The sequence below is a fragment of the Notolepis coatsorum genome, assembly GCF_963971535.1.
Source record: "Notolepis coatsorum genome assembly, chromosome: 8".
In the NCBI taxonomy this organism is placed as follows: domain Eukaryota; kingdom Metazoa; phylum Chordata; class Actinopteri; order Aulopiformes; family Paralepididae; genus Notolepis; species Notolepis coatsorum.
Window position 1 is genome coordinate 47715097 of NC_140172.1, and position 15681 is coordinate 47730777.

At 45.3% G+C, this 15681-nt stretch overlaps 1 protein-coding gene across 1 annotated transcript in view; it reads left to right on the forward strand.

The window, feature by feature from the left end:
- Positions 1-15681, forward strand: part of fryb (furry homolog b) — a 118505-nt gene that overhangs the window by 69884 nt on the left and 32940 nt on the right. Inside the window, exons 27-41 of the mRNA XM_084320763.1 lie at positions 19-191; positions 1592-1752; positions 2285-2395; positions 2933-3087; positions 3451-3550; positions 3816-3987; positions 4642-4898; positions 5034-5180; positions 6566-6734; positions 8399-8489; positions 8913-8983; positions 10891-11041; positions 13277-13380; positions 14913-15004; positions 15287-15380. Of these exons, the coding sequence (XP_084176889.1) occupies positions 19-191; positions 1592-1752; positions 2285-2395; positions 2933-3087; positions 3451-3550; positions 3816-3987; positions 4642-4898; positions 5034-5180; positions 6566-6734; positions 8399-8489; positions 8913-8983; positions 10891-11041; positions 13277-13380; positions 14913-15004; positions 15287-15380 (2048 nt within the window). The remainder of the gene's footprint in view (positions 1-18; positions 192-1591; positions 1753-2284; positions 2396-2932; positions 3088-3450; positions 3551-3815; positions 3988-4641; positions 4899-5033; positions 5181-6565; positions 6735-8398; positions 8490-8912; positions 8984-10890; positions 11042-13276; positions 13381-14912; positions 15005-15286; positions 15381-15681) is intronic.

Sequence of the window (15681 nt, forward strand, 5' to 3'; positions counted from 1 at the left end):
CCTCATCCCTTCCTCCAGTACTAATGGGGCGTTGGAGCGTGACTCCCTGGCGTTGGGAGCCTTGTTCCTGGAGTATGTGGACCTCACCCGCATGCTTCTGGAGGCTGAGAATGAGAAGGAGCTGGATGTGCTGAAAGACATCAGGGCCCACTTCAGCGGCATGGTGGCCAACCTCATCCAGTGTGTTCCTGGTAAGTGACTTGAACTGCTCCTAAAACATTACGGCATCCCGGACGAGAACGAAGTAAACCTTTTATCATGGTGGTGGTGCACAAGGTGGTTTTTATCATGGTGATGCACAAGGTGGTTTTTAGCATGGTGGTGCACAAGGTGGTTTTTATCATGGTGGTGGTGCACAAGGTGGTTTTTATCATGGTGGTGCACAAGGTGGTTTTTATCATGGTGATGGTGCACAAGGTGTTTTTTATTATGGTGGTTGTACACAATATGATTTTTATTATGGTGGTTGTACACAATATGATTATTATGGTGGTGGTGCACAATATGATTATTATGGTGGTTGTACACAATATGGTTTTTATTATGGTGGTTGTACACAATATGATTTTTATTATGGTGGTGCACAATATGATATTATGGTGGTTGTACACAATATGGTTTTTATTATGGTGGTTGTACACAATATGATTTTTATTATGGTGGTTGTACACTATGATTTTTATTATGGTGGTTGTACATAATGTGTTAGGGATTGTAATGCGACCCCAATTGCACGACACAGACAGGTATTCAGAGATAGCCCAAAACAAGGGCATGATTTATTTATACACAAAAAATGCAGCGCTGTCCCTTTAACGGGCGAACAAAGTACACAGGAATCTCTTCTTGAGTCCATGAATGAAAACGAAGGTTCGGAGTGCCGACGGGCAACGCAGCAAACAGGGGGTCCAAGGAGAACAAAGTGAAAACACGGGCATCCTCCCGACCAGAACGCTGCCGACGGGCAACGCAGCAAACAGGGGGTCCAAGGGGAACGGAGTGAGGACACGGGCATCCTCCCGTGGAACAATAGAGAGCGATGACGAGCCTCACCCCAGGAACGAGGTCTGCGAAGAGGGAGTAGGGCAGTAGCTGGCACGACGTCTCACCCCAGAGACGCGGCGGTAGATGGTAGCAATGTAGAATGGCACGACATCTGGAGTGGGAACATTGGGATCCTCCCGTGGAAGTCTAGAGAGCGAAGACGAAGCCCCACTCCAGGAAACAGCGATAGGTGGTAGTGTACAGAGACGACCTGGCAAGGAGTGGAAGGCAACCAGCTGTACTAATAGTCTCCCGAGGAGCTGATTGCCAACCACTCACAGGTGCGTGAGGAAGAATGTTCGGCACGCCCCCTTGTTGGGCAGCATGCAGTCCTTACCCAGCCCTCACAATATGATTTTTATTATGGTGGTTGTACACAATATGATTTGTATTATGGTGGTTGTACACAATATGATTTTTATTATGGTGGTTGTACACAATGTGATTTGTATCTATCTCTTTCTTTCTCTCTGTCTCTGTCTCTCTCTCTCTCCCCCTCTTCCTCTTTCTCCTCTCTCTCTCCCCATCTCTATCTCTATTCCCACAGTGCAACACAGACGTTTCCTCTTCCCACAGCAATCACTCAGACACCACCTCTTCATCCTCTTCAGCCAATGGGCTGGCCCCTTCAGTGTGATGTTCACACCCCTTGATCGCTATAGCGACCGCAACCACCAGATCACCCGGTACCAGTACAGCGCTCTGAAGGTAAAAAAACTCTCAAATCTCACATACTACTGGGCTGATCAGTCTAAGGCAAGGCAGGGCAAGGGCCTAAGGGCTTGAATATTTTTCACATCGGCTAATGACAACAATTTTATTTGAATTAATTTCCATTATTGTACACTCAAACATACGCTCTCTCCCGTTCTCTCTCACCATCTGCTCTGCCTGAGTGTGTATCAAATGGCAAGTTAGCCGAATGGTAACGGCCTATGCCTACAGTGCAGGGAGATGGGAGTTTTTTTTACTGATCATGGATCAAATAGATGAATAAATACCAACCACAAAACTACTGTATATGGTGAAGGAGTGCCGTCTGGCGGAGAAGTGTGCTATACTACTGTATGTCTTTTTTTTTGTATGTCTGTATGTCTTTTTTTCAACCACAGAAAACGTTATATCATATTATTATACGTTTTATACTTTTTAATTATCATTTAATTATTTGTATTATTTTGACCCATATCTATCTGTCTGTCATGGTGTCACTTTAACTGTATTGTGTGTATGTGTCCAGGCCATGTCTGCAGTGTTGTGCTGCGGCCCAGTGTTTGACAATGTGGGCTTGTCTACTGACGGCTATCTCTACAAGTGGCTGGACAACATCCTGGCCTGCCACGACATACGGGTAGGTCACCTCCACGGAGTGGCATCGGCCCTAACTTGTTGTATTGGTCAATGCAAACATTTGTATTTTTACTATTACAGCATGTGTGGCACGTACGTGTGTGTGCGTACGTACATGTGTCTATGTGCTATCGTCATACAGTGAGAATGGGACGTTGGGTTTTGTGCCTTTGAATACACTTTATATCCAGTTGTTGTACCTGGTTGTCCACTGAGGACATCATAATTTTATATTTTTTTGAATCAAAAATCAAATGTTTTTATTTTCAATTTTTTAAATAAACAGAGACAGGACATCACAAGACAGCACTTCAACAATAATAATAATGACAAGACAATTAGAAATAATAATACAGGATATCAAAACTTAACAACATTTTTATAATAATAAATACAAAATACAAATTACCAAGAGTACATTTTAAATTTTTTAATTTTTTAAACTCACAAACCCCCCCCCCCCCCCCCCCCCCAGAATCCCATGTGGACATACGGTAGATATTTAAACGTCAGGTGTTTCGACGCGTGTCCCTCCCAGGTGCACCGTCTGGGCTGTGAGGTGGTGGTGCTGCTGTTGGAGCTGAACCCAGACCAGGTCAACCTGTTCAACTGGGCCGTGGACCGCTGCTTCACCGGCTCCTACCAGCTGGCGTCGGGCTGCTTCAAGGCCATCGCCACCGTCTGTGGCAGCAGGTAGGGGGCGCCATATGTTTCACGGTCCCTGTTCACATTTAGCGTCACAATGCATCTCGGGTGGGGGCGGCTGGGGGGTGTAGAGGTCTAAGCACTCACCAACCACTGCTTGCTTCATATCACAGCCGGGCAACATAGACTGAATGATCTTCCGGGAAAATTACATGTCATGTAATTTTTGTTGACTTACTCAGAAGCATTTTATATGACCTAAACATAAAATCCGGGCCACTTATTTCTCAAACACTTAACCCCAAAGTTGTTCAGTGTCCAACTTCTCAGAATTTCAATGGGGAGCCTGTCTGTTCATGTAAAATGTGTCGGTTCTATAGTCTGATTTAATCATGTATGTTGTATGACCAGGAACTACCCATGTGACTTAGTGACCCTGCTTAACCTGGTCCTGTTCAAGGCCTCAGACACCAGCCGAGAAATCTATGAGATCTCCATGCAGCTGATGCAGGTATATACACACACACACACACACACACACACACACACACACACACACACACACACACACACACACACACACACACACACACACACACACACACACACACACACACACACACACACACACACACTCACACATACACAATTGTGTGCATTCACCTTGCACAGCCAATAGTCAAATACCTTACACACACCCAAATGAGAAGATTAATTAACAGCAAAGTAAAGGCGAAACCTTGATGGTGGATGTAAAGTTGAACATGTGTCACCAGGTGCTGGAGTCTAAGCTGTGTGCGTATTCCAAGCGGATGGTGGAACAGAAGCCTGGTAATATTCTGTACGGGACCCACGGCCCGCTGCCTCCTCTCTATAGCGTCAACCTGTCCCAGCTCTCCATCCAGCTCGCCAGCATGTACCCTGAACTCACCCTGCCTCTCTTCTCAGGTATCTATCCGTCTGTCTGTCTGTCTGTCTGTCTGTCTGTCTGTCTGTCTGTCTGTCTGTCTGTCTGTCTGTCTGTCTGTCTGTCTGTCTGTCTGTCTGTCTGTCTGTCTGTCTGTCTGTCTGTCTGTCTGTCTGTCACACACACACACACACACACACACACACACACACACACACACACGCACACGCACACACCTACACACACACACACAGATGTTTGTGTGTGGCCCTGCGACCATATACCAGAAGAGACCGAAAGCTTTGAGGATTTCCCTGCTAAAAGGTAATTTGTGTTTTTGAGAGTGGGACAGGTTTAGAAACGCTTACATCAGCCACAGAAAACGTAACAACAAGATAACTATTACAGATATGTATTAAATATTTCAAGATGGTAGAGCACATGTAACTAAACCTATTCCCCAGAAATACCTCCCTTTGTCCAAATCCTTTATTTTATATATATATTTTTTTTTTGGCTCCATCAGTAGCGCTGCCGCCTTTCATGCTGGCAAGCACAGGACTCACGGTCCAGAACCAGGTGGGAGTGTAGGTTTCAGCCTGGGAGAGGAAGCCAACGTCCATGAATGACCCCTGTAACACACACAAAGCTGAGCCAGCTGACTGACCTGCTGTCCTCTCTGTCTGTCCACACAGAGGTTAGCCAGCGTTTCCCCACCACCCATTCTAATGGCAGACAGATCATGCTGTCCTACCTGCTGCCTTGGCTAAGTAACATGGAGCTGGTCGACACGGGGCTCCTACCCCCGGCCTCCAGCCCCTGCACCCCGGAGGATGAGCCCCGCGGTCGGGCACATAACCTGGGAATCCCCCCCAGTCTGAGGGGCAACGGCTGGGGTTCCCTGCAGGCTACGTCGCTGGTGCTCAACAACCTCATGTTCATGACCGCTAAGGTGAGAGGGGGAGCTGTGTGTGTGTCTGTGTGATGAGGGGGTGTGCAATAAAAGAAAAAAACGATATAAATCATTTTTACAACCCCTGTTTTTGCTGACAAACAAAAAGCTGCGTGTTATTCTTCCTGTGGTCAGTATGGAGACGAGGTCCCCGGGCCTGAGATGGAGAACGCTTGGAACGCCCTAGTGTCCAATGAGAGGTGGAGCAACAACCTGCGGGTCGCCCTCCAGTTCCTCATCAGCCTGTGTGGAGTCAGCAGTGATACCACGCTGCTGCCCTATGTGAGTAGCATTAGAAACGCCACCTTCTGGTGATCACTTTTATCTACAGCGCCCTCTAGGGGTTATCAGGAAATTCATTCATTCATTCATTCATTCATTCATTCATTCATTCATTCATTCATTCATTCATTCATTCATTCATTCATTTATCAATATGTCTGTATGTGTAAAAGGTTGAAAGTTGATGAAGTACTCGATTTACTGAAAATCTCCATTTTAAGTTGGAAATGAGTTTGAGTTTTTCTTGATAAATTAGTGTACACTTTTCAGTATGAGTCCCACTGGGAATAGTTTAAGAAACATACGAAATTATATGAGTATGACTGGTCTGACGTTATTGATCGATAGTCCTTTCTCAGCACAATCCATGCTGTTCCTCATACTAGCTATACTAGACCAATGTTCAAGTTTCAAGTTTCTTTAATAGTTGTCATACAGAAGTACAGAATACTTTTATACAAAATGCTTCTTACTGTTACGCTCCAGAGACTGTGCTAGACAAGATAAGTATCAAATGTCAATGGGGTCAAGCTCCTGTCTGTACAAGCTGGCTGAACACAACTGAAATCTACTTTGTGTGCAGTGTGGAGTACATTTCAATTGTCTTCAGTCTGCTTGTACAGACAGGAGCTTGACTCCATTGACTTTACATTAGTTGAGGCTAACTAGCTGGAGCTAGTATGAGGAACAGCATGGATTATGCTGAGAAAGGACTCGATTGAACAACACCACAATAATGTGGAACGCCCTACCCACAGCGGTAAAGGAATGTGAATCCCTACCCTCCTTCAAAACCGCTCTCAAAGAGCACCTACGGGTGGCTGCAATTAGAAACTGGCCCCCGGTAAATGTCAAAATCCCCCCCCCACCTCCACCCACCCAACCCCCTCCAATGTACAGTTCATTCCCCTTCGGATGTATATATTTTTTTATGATCTCTTTTTCTTAAACACTGTATATTTGTATGTCTTGTATTGTCATAAATGTCTTGATGAATTGAAAATGGAGGACCCTTATGTAAACAAGACGAAAGTATTTTTCTGGTCTGCATCCTCTTAGCAGTTGTTTGTATTGAGCCGTACTGTATTGTACCCATTCTGCAATCTGTTAATCAATCAAATTCAATCAATCGATCAAACCATCATTGGTAAGTAGTAAATAGAACTAACGCTTTAAGAATGTAATGTATTGTGTGTGTGTGTGTGTGTGTGTGTGTGTGTGTGTGTGTGTGTGTGTGTGTGTGTGTGTGTGTGTGTGTGTGTGTGTGTGTGTGTGTGTGTGTGTGTGTGTGTGTGTGTGTGTGTGTGTGTGTGTGTGTGTGTGTGTGTGTGTGTGTGTGTGTGTGTGTGTGTGTGTGTGTGTGTGTGTGTGTGTGTGTGTGTCAGATCAAGAAGGTGGTGATCTACCTGTGTCGTAACAACACCATTCAGACCATGGAGGAGCTGCTGTTTGAGCTGCAGCAGACCGACCCCGTCAACCCTGTGGTGCTGCACTGTGACAACCCTCCCTTCTACCGCTTCGCTGCCAGCAACAAGTCCTCCGCTTCACACACAGGTCAGAGGTCAACACTCAACATCACTGGCCCGGTCGCGTGAATATTAAAGGCAACCAACTTGTGTTCAGCCTTTCGTTCAGCGTTTCTCTGATTGGCCACACGGCCATGTGACCTCGCTGCCGCGCGGCAGAGAGTTGCGCCGCCTGCGGCAGCGGCCGTCTTCCGTTGGCCGTCGCAATGACTTGTTTTGTTTACATCAGGGTGAACGCTGTTGTATTCGCAAATATGAGAGCCAGCAATACGCAGCTCCAGTTAACCTAATTTATACCGTAATGAATCATTAAAAAAATATACCGTTAACTGGAATATGTTGTTTCTTTACACATATGTTGGGATTATGTAATTGGTTTGTCATGACAAAACAATAAAAATCGCTACTTTACATCAGGGTGAACGCTGTTACGCTGCCACCACCCACTTCAATGACAGAGCTCTCATATTTGCGAATGCATAAACTATATCTTAAATGATGGCTATGTGTCTAATATGGCTGTCGCGAAGTCATTGATAAGCGACAGCCATATTAGACACATAGCCATAATTTAAGATACAGTTTATGCATTCGCAAAATATGAGAGCTCTGTCATTGAAAGGGCTGGACCGAGTCAAGCCGGCGGCGGCGCACGGAAGCCGGGGAAAAACCACCGCATCGCCCCGCTGGCGCTTCAGCAGCCTCCACTGATGTACAGTGACGAGTGAATCTGGTAGTTGGTTTATGACGTTAAAAACGCGAAATAACATATAACGTTACAGCGTACAGTTTCTAGTTATTCAGTCAGGCGTCAGCCTCCACACTGATGTACAGTGACACCCAGAGTTTCTAGTTACAGTAGTGACGTGTGAATCGAGATTGTCCTAACAGTGTTTATTATTAAGAGTCAGATAGTCCTAACAGTGTTTATAGTCCTAACAGTGTTTATTAGTAAGAGTCAGATAGTCCTAACAGTGTTTATTATTAAGAGTCAGATAGTCCTAACAGTGTTTATTATTAATTAACGTCATAAACCAACTACCAGATTTATTTTGCACCAGGGAACTTGAAGGTTCCTGCCGCGCTCGCGGCAAAAGGGGGCGGGCTAGCGGCGTGGGGTCGTGGCCAATCAGAGAAAAGCTGAACACAAGTTGGTTGCCTTTAATATTCACGCGGCCCGGTCCCCAGGTCTACGTCTCACGTAGGGTTTCTCATTGGGCAGGGTTGAGGTGTATGTCTGACACTGAGGAAAACTTTTCAACATTTGTTTAGCAGAAACATTTACTTGGAAGAATTTATAGTTTTTTGGTTTAGGTTTAGGTTTAGGTTTACTTTATTTGATCAAGGGGGACAGCGTACATTAATAAAACATTTTACAAATGTAAATGCACCCAATTTTAGCCAAAAGGCTAATTTCCAGTGGCAGTCCCCCTGCCAGAAGGTACAGGCTAAAATCCTGTGTGAAAAAGGGTTAGCAATAAAAACAGAATAAAATCAAGATAAATAACATTAGAATAATGTTCATTGTTATTCAAATACAGCTTTCTCCATTGTTCTAAAGTTCTAATGTGTGTTGACTGTCATAAATGTTTTTGTTTTCCACTGAACTTTAGATTTTGAGTACTGTAGTTGTTTTACACAGGTGATATGAATACTACAACATGCTCTCTCTCTGCTTATGTGTCTGTACAGGCACCACTTCCAGCAGTAACACGGTGGTGGCAGGTCAGGAGAACTTCCCAGAGACTGACGAGACCAAGCTGGCCAGAGATAACGAAGAGAGGTCAGTCTCACTTGATCTCACTTGGGTCTGAGTGCAGAGGCACACACCTCCAGCGAGTCTGTAACAACGCGGCTGGCGACACAGAGGCCGCATTGCAAAGATCAATGTAACAGAATATGCACTCTGTTCCCCGAGGTGCTTTGACCACAGGAACTATGAACCTTCCGACATTCGAGGAAGCTCTGAAATAAAGTCTTAAGTATCTCAAATGTTAAGAAATGGACAGACCGCACAAGCGGTTCAGAGCTGGGTCCCACACTGCATGTTCTCATAGGTATCTTTGCAATGGCTTCATATCGCTGTGAATAGACGCTTTCAAAACTGCCCTGTGACCCGTTCTACAATGTGTGCACTGAGTAGGTGTGGAGATGAAACTCACGCTTTTAACGTAAGATGGTCTCTCTCTGTCGCTTGTCTCCCCAGGGCCAGGGCTCACAACAGACTGGAGTCTCGCTACAGCAACAGTTCAGGAGGCTCCTATGAAGATGAAAAGAGTAAGTGTGGTGTTCTACTGGCCCAGTGAGCGTGTAGCATGGAGGAGCCTGTGGTGTTCTACTGGCCCAGTGAGCGTGTAGCATGGAGGAGCCTGTGGTGTTCTACTGGCCCAGTGAGCGTGTAGCATGGAGGAGCCTGTGGTGTTCTACTGGCCCAGTGAGCGTGTAGCATGGAGGAGCCTGTGGTGTTCTACTGGCCCAGTGAGCGTGTAGCATGGAGGAGCCTGTGGTGTTCTACTGGCCCAGTGAGCGTGTAGCATGGAGGAGCCTGTGGTGTTCTACTGGCCCAGTGAGCGTGTAGCATGGAGGAGCCTTTGTTGCATGTCAACCCCAAGTGTCCTGTCTCTACTGTACTGTACTAAACAAAGCAGAAATGCCCTATAAAAAGATATATATATATATATTCTATAAAGAGAGTAAGCGTTACATTAGTAACACACACACACACACACACACACACACACACACACACACACACACACACACACACACACACACACACACACACGGGGGCAGCCCACAGGGACGGGACACTCAGCCCTCTGTGTCTTTTGGATTAGGCTGTAGGCCCTACATTCCTCTTCGCACTCCACACTGTCACCTACACTTTACCCTGTTAGCCGACTTTTATGGTAATTGTTGCTATGACGGTGACAGGAGGTTTGATGGTGAGAAACTAGCTAGGAGGAGTGCACAGCGAGAGGCGACCTCTGCGGAGAGCGTGTACAGTGCACAGTGTAGCTGCCAACCTGCTGAAACGTTGTGTGCAGTGTAAATGGTAAATGGCTTTTATCCAAATCGCTTTACAATTTGTTCCTCACATTTTACCCCTTCACTCACACATTCACACACCGATGGCAGAGGCAACCATGCTAGGTGCCGACCTGCTCATCGGGAGCAATTAGGGGTTAAATGTCTTGCTCAAGGACACTTCGACGCTTCCCAGGAGGAGCGGGAATCGAACCAGGAACCTCCGGATTACCAGGCGACTGCTCTACCTCCTGAGCCAACCTGCCAACCTGTAGCTGCCAACCTGCTGAAACGCGTCATGTTGATATTCATATTCAATTCCTGATAGGGGTGTAACTGGCAGACACATATTGTTGCTGTGGGATGAAAACCACTTATCTCCAAACTCTTCAGGAATTCAGAAAAACAGCCTCATTTTCATATTGACATGTATGATGAAAGTAGCACCACAAACACATTAATTCTCAGTAAAACATAAAAAAAAAAAAATTAAATTACCAAAGCTGGAGATAAGTTTTTTTTTTTAATCTGACAGTGACGATATTAATTACCATAATTTCTCAGCGTCAGACAGGCGATTTGGACTCAAGCCATGCCCTACTACTGGTACACCACACACACACGCACACACACACAGGCGTCAGAGCAGGCATTCTGTCCATGTTTAGCCAGCATGCCGAACGCATTTTCTTTGGGAGTGTTCCAGACACGGACGGAGTATGCTGTCCTTGGTCTCAAATGACCGGAGTTGATTGGCTGATGTTTAGCAGCATACCACACATGAGTGAGATAGCTCTTCTTCTGGTGCCGCTTGTAATTAGACACGTCATGCGACCCGTTTGTTTGACACCCGTCCGTCAGACAGGAGATGTTTAGTTACACTTAAATGACTACGGGCCAGTGTACTTCACAGTTACATACCGTTCACAAAGTTCACACAGCTATTTAAAGTATGCATGTCTGTGATGTATGTTTGATTGGGTCTTTTGAACCCTTTCACTGCCACACGGCAGAAGGTTAACCCTTTACTATCACACAACCGACGGTCGTGTGGCAGTGAAAGGGTTAACCCTCTGTGTATTGTTGCAGTGAAAGGGTTAACCGTTTAATAGTGCGGCAGTGAAAGGGTTAACAACTCTGCTTTGTGATTGGTCTAGATGACCCGCTGCCCCCGTATGCTGGTTGGCTGCTGGGAGTGCTGGAGACCAACCGCCCGCAGCCCCTCCCCATGCCCGTAAACGGAGGCTGCTGGGCACCGCTGGTCGACTACCTGCCCGAGACGATCACACCCAGGGGTCCACTGCACAGGTACACACACACACACACACACACACACACACACACACACACACACATACACACACACACACACACACACACACACATACACATACACATACACATACACATACACATACACACATATATACATATACACATACACACACCCAGGGGGCCACTGCACAGGTACACACACACACACACACACACACACACACACACACACACACACACACACACACATACACATACACATACACATACACATACACATATATACATATACACATACACACACCCAGGGGTCCACTGCACAGGTACACACACACACACACACACACACACACACACACACACACACACACACACACACACACACACACACACACCTGCGTGCAGATGGTTTGATGAACAAGATAAGATAAGATAAACCTTTATTCATCCCCGTAGAGAAATACAGGTGTCATAGCAGCAATGGCAATGAAGAGAGAAGGAGAGGTACAGATATGAATAAGGATCCAAACAAACTAGGATAATAAGAATACAAATCTAAATGAATACATCTGAATCTGTCTCTGAACGTGCTCCTCATCTGTGCTAGCTCATGACATCGGGGGACGAGAGGCCGCTATACAATGGAACCTGCTGAGCCAGCTGACGTCTCTACTATGTGGATAATGTGTCTTAAACATAATCACTGTTCCCTGATGCTAGATAAGAGGTGGCATATCTCTTAGCATATCTCCTCCTATTTGACAGCCCGTCTGTTTAAGAGCAGCCCGTGGGTCTTCAGTAATGGAATAGTGTGAATCAGATTGGAATTGGAATGTGGAATGTCTGACATCATGCTGACCTTTGAACGCTCTCATGTACCACAGCAATTCCAGCTTTACTGCAACTAGGTTTTATTATTAAACATACATTTATACAAGTTATACATACAAACATAATTTTACATAAAAAAATTATATATATATTATATATAATATATATTATTTTTAACCGGAAACAGCCCCCGATTGGTATATACCAATGCCTTGCATACTCACTATAACTGCACCCTGTGTGCCGCTGTTTCATATTTCATACGTTTACATTGTTTGTCTTGTTTTTAACTCCATTGACACTTTTGCCAAGATCTGTTTGACTTGACTGTTCTGTTTTTATGCCCTGTAAGGTGACCTTGGGTGTTTTGAAAGGCGCCTCCAAATAAAATGTATATATATATATTAGTGCTGTCAAACGATTAAAATATTTAACTCGATTAATCGCATGATTGTCCATAGTTAACTCGCGATTAATCGCAAATTAATCGCATTAAAAATAAAAAAAAATTACCTTAAACAGATCTTTTTCAAGTTCCAAGTTTTAATACTCTTATCAACATGCGAGTCAACAAATGCTTGCTTTGTGCAGCCATTTAACACAAAAGGATGACCCTCATGCATTGCAAATTTGCATCAAATTCAAAACAGAGTGATGCACAAAATAACTTAAAAGAAAATAATAATTTAAAACAATGAATAAAGTGTGCATGAAATAATAGGGGAAAGAAAACGCACACATTCACACACACAAGGGCTGATTAATCACACACCCCCCTCTCTCCCTCACACACACACTCTCCCAGATCTTTTTCTCTTTTGCCCCTTCCTCATCTCTCTCACCCCCCTCTCTCTCTATATCTCACACACACACACACACACACACACACACACACACACACACACACACACACACACACACACACACACACACACACACACACACACACACACACACACACACACACACACACACACACACACACTTCAGAAACAAACATAGTATCAATGAGAGCATCAATAATACACCTGAGTGAAGTCTAGTAAAAAAAAAAAAAAAAATTAGTTAATCTTGAGTTAAAAAAATTTGTGGCATTAATAGAATCGGGAGTTAACGCGATATTAGCGCGATATATTTGACAGCCTTAATATATATATATATATATATATAAAAAGGCACTGCAATCCAGTGTAACTGACAAAACGTGTGTTCAAATGTGTGTATTGCTAACATTACAAGTAGCCAAAAATAAGGAGTAAAACAGAAAACACAAGGATCAGTTAGAACGGGTTGGCGACTGGGAGTGGCGGAAAAAAGTGCGACACCAATCGGGGGGCTGTTTTGCCTACAGAGGTTACTGTTTGACAGCATTACAGATTCTACCTTTAATAAGGGCCAAACAGACAGTAAAGAAGGTTTCACGGTGTCGCCCTCCAGGTGCAACATAGCGGTGATCTTCATGACGGAGATGGTGGTGGACCACAGTGTGAGAGAGGACTGGGCCCTGCACCTGCCCCTGCTGCTCCACGCTCTCTTCCTGGGTATGTAACACACACACACACACACACACACACTTGTACACACGCACGCACAGAGGAGTCCTCCCTCTACCATTTCTCACACATTCTTCTAATATACCGTATTCACGCGGTGGCCATTTTGCTCTTATGTCACGCTCAGGATGGGCTTCCTCTCCACCCTGTTCCCCTCTGTGTGAATATGGTCAATAGGAGGACGAGGGGAGGGTGAACACGTGGACTCAGACGTGTCTATTTATAACCACGTGGAGCCCAAACAACTAAATATCTGGAATGTTTAGAAATATTTAGAGCTACTCCACCCATCATGTTCCACCAAACACACTCATGCACACACACACACACACACACACACACACACACACACACACACACACACACACACACTGTGATGGTATTTTCTTTGACGTACAATTAGCCGCGTCGTGACACCGTGGTGTCTTATCTCCGGCCCCGGCTATGACAGGCATGTGAAACAGACCAGCGCTTTGTGTTGCCGCAGACACACGCATTCCTCCAGCCCTGTGCTTCTCCTCAGCACATTCCTCCAGCCCTGTGCTTCTCCTCAGCACATTCCTCCAGCCCTGTGCTTCTCCTCAGCACATTCCTCCAGCCCTGTGCTTCTCCTCAGCACATTCCTCCAGCCCTGTGCTTCTCCTCAGCACATTCCTCCAGCCCTGTGCTTCTCCTCAGCATAATGTTATCTGACAGTATAATAATCATGTAAAAATAATAACTGGACTTTTGAAGAAGTCTATATTCATCATGCAGTGACACACACATGCAATGGGCGGCACACACACATGCAATTTTTCTTTGGGTCGCCAATGAAATCAAGTCTCTGCGCTTGACCCATCTCGTCTTCTTTCCCCCTAAGGGCAGCCGGGAGCAGATAGGGGCTTCGGCGTGGGGACGCGCCCCGCCGCCCCAGGGACCAATCCAAGTGCTCCTGTCCGTCTTCGTCAGGGAACGCGACCGTGTTAGCGATCTGTTGTTGTGCATGTTTTTTGGCATTGGGTTTATCTCATCGCAAGGGGAAACCCTTGCGAGCACGGGGAGAACATGTCTGCAAAGAAGATGCATCCACACAGAAAGGCCTGGGAGATACCCCACCTGGGTACCTGGCAATGCGGAAACCTGGTCCCCAAGCGGGAATTGAACCCTGGACCTTCTAGCTGTGAAGCGAGAGTGTTAACCACTACACCACCGTGCAGTCAAGCAGCCAATGAAAACTTAGCTTTCGGTGTAATAGAGCTCGTTCCATGCAATGGTGCTTCAACACGCCGTGTGTGTCATCATCCAGTGCTGGTGCGGTTGATAAGTCGTCTCATCGTCCTTATCTCGCTTTTCGTTTTTACACACATATACATAATGTACCTGTGACTTTAAATAGGGATTAACCATATACCTGGCTGTTTTGGGGACATTGTTTTGTCATTATGTGTGTACAACTGTGATTGGAGGATCAAGAAAAGAAGGGTTTGAGATAGGTCAATAATGTTGTACCTGTATACATGTGGGTGTGTACTGTGTAGGTCTGGACCACTCAAGATCAGAGGTGTTTGAACACAGCAAGCGTCTCCTCCTCCACCTGCTGATCTCACTCTCCTGCAACAACAACTTCCAGGTTAGAGGGGCATCTTATACTTCCTACTTCTCTGTCTGTTTCATTCTCCAAACCGCATAAAGGTTTCACTCGCAACCTTGAACGCTTTGCTTTCACCCGCACCTTGACCGCGCTGATTGTTATAAGACTAGTTTCAATTCATGAAAGGCTGCAATTGCCTATCTTCCGTTTTTCATTGACGATGGAAAGTATTTAAAGTTTCAGTGTTGCAGTGCAATTGGGCAAAACTACAACACATGTAGTAAAATGGGTTCCCTGTCTAACCCGCTCTGTTGTTTCCAGGTCATAGCCTCAGTGCTGCTTCTGACGAGAGAAATAAGTGACAATAAGACACTCACTATCAAGTCCAGCTACCAGGCCGAGTACCAGCACTCAAGTAAGTGTGACATAAAACACAAACACTAAACGGCTTTATATACAGTATTATTCTCCCATTTAACCCTTTCACTACCACACTACAGAAGGTTAAGTGTCAGAATGCAGGTAGGTGAATTCCAATGGTTGAAGGCAATCACAGAGACAGAGAGTGTTTACTCTTGAACAGGTTCGACTTTAATAGTAAGAACACAGAGTAAATTCTAAGAGAGAACAAGTGCTAAAAGCACAAGTGTAAGATAAGGTAAATGGGAGCTTATTGGAGGTCCACAGTAGAACCGTCCGCGTTATCCCCGAACGCA